Here is a 6,658-nt window from a genome sequence, read left to right as displayed (position 1 = left end):
TTTTTTTTTTTTTTCAAAACATTTGCACCTTTTAATTCTTGTTTTAAGCTGGACTAAACTGATCAGAAATACCATTGAGCATTGTACAATTCAAGACCAAATAACTCAAAATTCAGAGTTCACTCCAGTAAAAATCGTGTAGCTTTTTTGCAAAAATTGTAGCTACTGGCATCAAAAGAGAGTCCGTATGAAGCAGCGTCTGACATTGAAAAAAAATGTCACAAATAAAACTTAAACACTATAGCTACGTAACACTGTTCTAAAGTGAGTATTGTACAGTCCACCGTTTGAGTTTGTGTAATCTGGTCTGAACAGTGTCAAAATGAGTCTTGCATATTATATTCCTGAGTTGAATTATCTGTTGTTTTATACAGTAAATTATGCTATGCTAAATGTAAGGCAAAAATAGTGGTGGAGGTAAAGAGAACGTTCTAAATAATAGAAAGTCGGACTGTATATACTGTAAGCAAGCACCAATGCATGAATTCACATTGTCCAATTTCTAAGTAAGTTTCAGGTGGAAAAGTTGTGACGCAAACCATACAGTAGTTTTGCAATAATTATGTCACTTCTTTCTTTGGAAAAACAAGTCTTGCTAACTAATGACAACCCTCAAAAAATGTCTTTTCACCCAAGTTACATGCAAGTTTATTAACAACTTTTTCTTTAATAATTCTATTTGTTTTAGCCTTTGATGGACATTTAAAGTCATAATTTTGAAGTAATCGTGTTACTTTGTCACAGTGCCTTGCCCAAAGACATAACAACAGTATAGATGTGTAATCATGGTTCTAACTTTAAAGGTGCACTGTGTAACTTTTTCTGGTGCAAGTTCTGCCTCTTGCTTGTCTCCATGGAGATGTTATTCCTTTACCTAGAATGTTCAGTGTATGGCATTTATATACTGTAACTCAAAGATATCTTGAAAAACATGTCTTGAGTGGGGCTGTCTGACCTGTAACTTTGCTTTATTGTCTCCATGGAGATAGATATGTCTAAGTCATACATACATACATATATTTTTTAAACTAATATAAATATCTTGCATTTCCTTACTAAAATAATATGTGTCTTGGAAATCAATAACATTCTAACTCAATGACGTCAAGAGCACCAAACCTGTATCTATTCACAAACTCTCCACTATTTGTGATATATTTTAAAAGGCCGAGAGATAACTAAAAGCTTATGTAACTGTTAACGTTACAGCATGAACTACAGGTATTAAATATGCCAAAATGCACGTAGAAAACTGTAGTATTAAAATAGCACTCGTTTTCATTCCTGGATAATAAAAAATATAGGTTATTTTACGTTAACACAGCAAAATACAAGTCAATAACTTCACAGCAAAAGTGTGTCCATGTTTAGTGAAACAGCAGCATTCGTCCAGTGGCCTGTCTCCAGTGATATAACAGGCCGAGGTTGTGGGTTCAACTCCCGATAAGTCACGAAGGCCATGTAAGTATAGGTCATGTAATACTTTAAAGTCTCGATACAAAATCCACAATACATTTAGCCTGAGATTTGAGCTTATAAATATATATTAACCTCTCATACGTGATCAGAGTTTGGAAGTACAGTTGAAAGTGATGGGGAAAAGCAGAATTAGTGAAGTATTTGAACATTCTGATCATTGGTTCTGATCATTTTCAGTGTAAAAAGATGAATTGTTGTCCATTTTTAAGTATATGTAACCTTTTTTCCAGCTAATTATTCATGTTGATCCAAAGCAAATTGTGTAAAGTTTGAGGTATCTAATTAAAACCACTTATCATAAAATATTTAAATGGAAAAAGTTTACATAGTATATTTATTTAGGGTCAGGTATTTAGGTATTTAGGGTTTAATTTTGAGTGTTTTGGTAATCGTTGCTAAAGTTAAATCGTGATCCAACCATAACGTTTTCTAGTTACGCCAATGCCTGTGTAGATTTAGGACTGTTAGCCAAATTTCTTTTATTATAATGGTATGTTGACTTTTTTCTTACTTTTTTGTCTCTTTCAGTTGAATTTTTTTACTCTCTTTTTATCTCGTGCTGTCGGCAAACATCTACCCTCCGATCAGAAGGACTGTGGTTCAAATTGAAAAAAATACGAGAACATTTTGTGTGTATAGAATATAACTTTTCTAATATAGTTCAGTCATTTTGTCAAATCTTCTGGATGAGTTTAAAAGCTAATTTACTTTCTCCCATCGTTAACAACTGCGCTCCAAACTTCAGAGCTGGAGGTTTTTGTTCAGCCTTCCTTCATGGTCTCCTTATGCCCACTACTTTTATGCGAGTCCGTCTGCTCCCCTCCTCTCCCGTCTCTTAGCGTCACCGCGATGTGATACGCGTACGGCTTTAGCGTTAGCCCGTAGCTGTAGTCCATGGACGGTGGCCTGGAGGGGTCAGACTTGATATTACACTGATGAGCGATGAGCGCGGTAAACAAAAACAGCTGCAGTTTGGACAACTCTTCACCGATGCACCTTCGCTTCCCCAGAGAGAACATAAGCACACTACTGGTCAGATCTTTGTTCAGGGCGCCCTCTGGTGTTAGAAATCTAAGCGGGTTGAAGGTTTCGGGGTCGTCCCAGAGTTTGGAGTCGTGGTTGATGGACCATTGGTTGATGAAGACGACGGTGTTCTTCGGCACAGAGTATCCGTTGATGGAGGTGTCGGTGGTGGTAGCGTGGGGGATGGTTAAGGGCACAAAACTGGACAGACGCATGACTTCGTAGATGAACGCCATGACGTAAGGGAGACGCGGCTGGTCCTCGAGAGAAGGTAAACGCTCACGATCAACCACTTTGTCCACCTCCTCCTGAAGACGACGCTGCATGTCTGGGAACCTGCTCAGAAAACAGAGAGTTATTAACAATGATCACTTGAGTAGTTTTTCGAGAAATTGTATTTTTCTCACAGCATACATTTATTCCTACTTGAGTAATATTTTTATTGAAGTAACAGTACTCTTACTTGAGTATTTTTTGGTAGCTCTTCCTACTGTGAGTAAGTCTACAAGTGACAAAAGCTTCATGTCGATACTGCTCCCTCAGATAAGATTTTTTTTTTTTTTTGTCATAATGTTTTGTCCTTCCAATTACGTTAACTTGATGTCACTCTAACAGTTACTCCTACGGTTTCTCTTACTTGGGTAGTAGTTTCCCAATTCTGTTTTACTTTTTACTAATTTCTTGGACCACTACTTTGTACTTCTACTTGAATAATATTATTTTTGAATGGCTCTGCTAACTATAAACCAATCCAGCCAGTCCGTTTACTTTCTGTTCAAATGTAAAAGGGTAAATGGTCACATAGCGTTTTTCTACCTTCAAAACTCTCAAAGTTTTTCACATCGAGGAACCACTCTCCCATTCACACACACATTCATACAACCGATGAAACCGGCAACCTTTCCAGAAAAGAATAAGCAATCCTGAGAGTCTGGGTTGGATTGGAAACAGACCATAGTTCCTTAATCATTCATAAACCCTTTTTTTTTTTTTTTTTTTTTTTTTTTACACCTGTTGCCTGTTTCGTAGTTCTCCGTTTGCTCTGTGGCTCTAATCGTCAGACCTGACTGAAGTGTTTGTGGGAAAATGCTGAGAAAGCACTCTCTTGTTCTCTTTTTCTCCCTCTCACTGTCATTCCCTCCTCTCTCTCCTCTCTCCCTGAATATGTCCCTTCAACTCTCCATCTCTCTCCCCCTCCCTCAGTTTCTGTTCTGTCTCAGTTTCTGTCCCTCCCTCAGTTTGTCCATTTCTTTCTCTCTATATGCCCCCCCCCCCCCCCCCCCCCAGTTGGTCACATACTTCACTTGGCAACTCCTGTTGATTTATTTTTACTATGAAAAAATGTCTTGACCAAATTCATTCATGCAGAGCCAATAAATATGATCTCCATTCATTGAGAAAAGTTGCAAGGTATAACTTTATAGTAACTTGTAGTTACACTTTTACGCGTGCCAAATGAGACTGAGAAATAGGCACAATGTTTACATAACCTGACGCAGGGGAGGTGTGGGGTCTACTGTACTGTAGTGTCACATTAACCTGTCTCCCCGCGGCTGCTCAGGAGACGACAACACGAAACCCAACCTGCGCACTGCGATGTGAACGAGCTCAAAGCGCAGGAGTTGTACCATTACCACATATGTTCATGTTCTTGTCCACATAAACGGGGCTGTACTTGGATAATTTAAAGTACTGACCTGATGAGGATCAGGATGATCCACTGCAGCGCCGTGGACAGGGTGTCCTGACTCGCCCCAAACACGTCTCCCACAGTCGGCGTGACAAAGTCCTTCTCCAGCGTGATCCCGGAGCGGTCCCGCAGATTGTCCAGCGCCACGATGTACGCGTCAGTCATGTCCCGGATGGTCCCGGTTTCCATGGTCTTGCGATGCTCCATCACTTTATCGCGGATGAAGGTGCAGAACTCCAGATTCAAACTCTTGAAGTTGTCGAAGATGGTTTTGATGGGGTTTGGAAAGTACTGCAGCCACGGCATCACGTCCACGATGCTGCCCGCGCCCACTGTCTTGGTGAACTGATCATTTCGTCCCACCACCTGCCGAAACTCCTCATCCTCATAAGAGTAGCGCTTTCCGAAGCAGAGCGCGCTCATGATGTTTGCCGTGGACACCACCAGATAAGTCATGGGCACAAAGTAGAGCTTCTCTTGTGTCTTTTCCACAAAGAGCTGCAGAAGTTCCCCGAACTCAGACAAAATATGACGCTCAAACGTTTTCTTGGTCTCGGGGTTGCCCTGGTAAAACATGCGTAAAGTGGAGTGGGATATCTTTCGGTGCACCTTCCACCAGTCTGATGGCGTGTTGAACGCGACCCCGTTGCCCTCAGAGACGTACCTAAACGAGGTAAAGTCTGGTCTCCCCGCAAAGTCCTGCCCCTGTTTGACGAGCGCTTGTCTGATGGAGTCTCCGTTCAGAACCACCACGGGCCTCGAGCCCAGCTTAATCTGGAAGACATCTCCGTATTTTTTGGTCAAATGCTTAAAGTACTTATGCGGCGCACTGCCCATCTGTGCCGCGTTCCCTATGATGGGCCACGGGAGAGGCCCGGGGAGCGGGGGTCCAGGGAGTGAGAGACCCGGGGGTGAGGAGCGCAGCCGGAGCCAGCGCCACAGGTGCACCGTGAACAGCAGCGTGACGCATGAGAGCAGCAGTGCGCGGAGGGTCGCGGGATGGATGCTTTCGGCCGACAGGTCCATGATGGACACGCGAGGCATGTGCAGAGAGGACCACATCAGAAGATCAGAGGAGTGCACTTGAGCTTCAGAAAAGAGCGGTGCAGTGGGTCAGGGTCTCATGCACTTAAGGCTCCGGTCCAGCGGCACGCGTCCTGCGGCGACAGCAGCGCGGTCTCTCCTCGGTCCATTGAGGTTTGAGGCAGCACTGCTGCAGCTCCACATTTATCCTCCACAGCAGCAGCATCAGGGCGCGCGCTCACGAGCCTGACGCGCGCGCACGGGCACTCCCACTCCCGAGCGCGTGAGTGTGTGTGCTGCACAGGGATGACTGAAACCAAATGTGTCAAGAGATAATCTGTCGTAATTACAAATGCACATTTGTTCATTTGTTAATCTGCAGAATTGTTTTATTAATAAATAATAACGGGCTACATTTGATTCAGACTTACTTGTACCTCTGTTATATGTTAGAAAGTGTGTCTTAGTGCTTTATTTCTTTTGATCATAAATGTAGACTGTGTCGAGCGCCTGCATTCGGCTCATATTACAAGGGTTCACAGTTCTTCTCTCGGAGCTGTTTGTTTGAGAGAGAAGAGAGTGCGCACGAGAGAGGTGCGCTTTTCCCTCCGGCCACTAGGCGGAGTCTCGCCACTGCTCCTGTGCGTCGGGACCTGCGCTGCCTCCTTCAGACTTCAGGCACTGACGCTTACTAACAACGTACGGTGAGGTATACTTACACAAACACTACTACTACTAGGCCTACTACCACTACTGCTACTACTGCTACTACTACTACTGCTACTACTACTACTGCTACTACTACTACTACTACTACTACTACTACTACTACTACTACTACTACTACTTTAACTTTTTATTACTAAGTCTGTGTTACTATAGAGCCTGACTGCATCCATTTTAATGCAATCTTTAATATTTGCATCATTGTTTTATTAACCCAAACATAAATATATAATTTAAACTCACTACTAATTTACAGTTGTATTTAGATCTTATTTAGCAGCCTTTACTGTCATGGTGCAAGTTATAAATAACCTCATAATTCTATATTACATGAGAGTGCAATGGGGCAGGTTGGGTTTTATTCTGGTTCGATTGTGTTTCAGCACCGCGGACAGCGACCTCTGACCCACAACTCTGTCTGCTTTGGAGGTTTACATTAGACATACCTATGACAAAATATGAAAAAACTAAATGTATTTCACATTTGACAGGGCCTGAATAAGGGGCAGGTCATGTAGAATATCGTCTTTGATTTACATAACAGGTCTCGACTCCATGTTTATTTAGTGTATTATAAAATGTATAATAGTGTGTTTAGTGCACGTGTCCCCACTGTTCTGAGGCCCATCGCGTGTGAGAGAAGGGGGCGGGACAGGGGGTGTGGCCAAAAACAGATGAGATACAGGTGAATGGTCTCCATAGTAACATAGTGTTTAG

General features: G+C 42.4%; 1 protein-coding gene across 1 annotated transcript; it reads right to left on the bottom strand.

Annotated features, from left to right (window-relative positions):
* On the bottom strand, window positions 1-5,402 carry LOC117382961 (cytochrome P450 1B1). The gene is made up of 2 exons (XM_033980205.2): window positions 4,200-5,402; window positions 1-2,838 (listed from the first exon to the last, which is right to left on the bottom strand). The coding sequence occupies exons 1-2, from the start codon at window positions 5,252-5,254 to the stop codon at window positions 2,241-2,243; spliced, it is 1,653 nt and encodes a 550-aa protein (XP_033836096.1). The 5' UTR covers window positions 5,255-5,402; the 3' UTR covers window positions 1-2,240.
* Window positions 5,403-6,658: the final 1,256 nt, after the last annotated feature.

The sequence above is a fragment of the Periophthalmus magnuspinnatus genome, chromosome 15, assembly GCF_009829125.3.
Source record: "Periophthalmus magnuspinnatus isolate fPerMag1 chromosome 15, fPerMag1.2.pri, whole genome shotgun sequence".
NCBI classification, from domain to species: domain Eukaryota; kingdom Metazoa; phylum Chordata; class Actinopteri; order Gobiiformes; family Gobiidae; genus Periophthalmus; species Periophthalmus magnuspinnatus.
The sequence above is the reverse complement of the archived record's forward strand: the minus strand, read 5'-3'. Positions and strand labels throughout refer to the sequence as shown.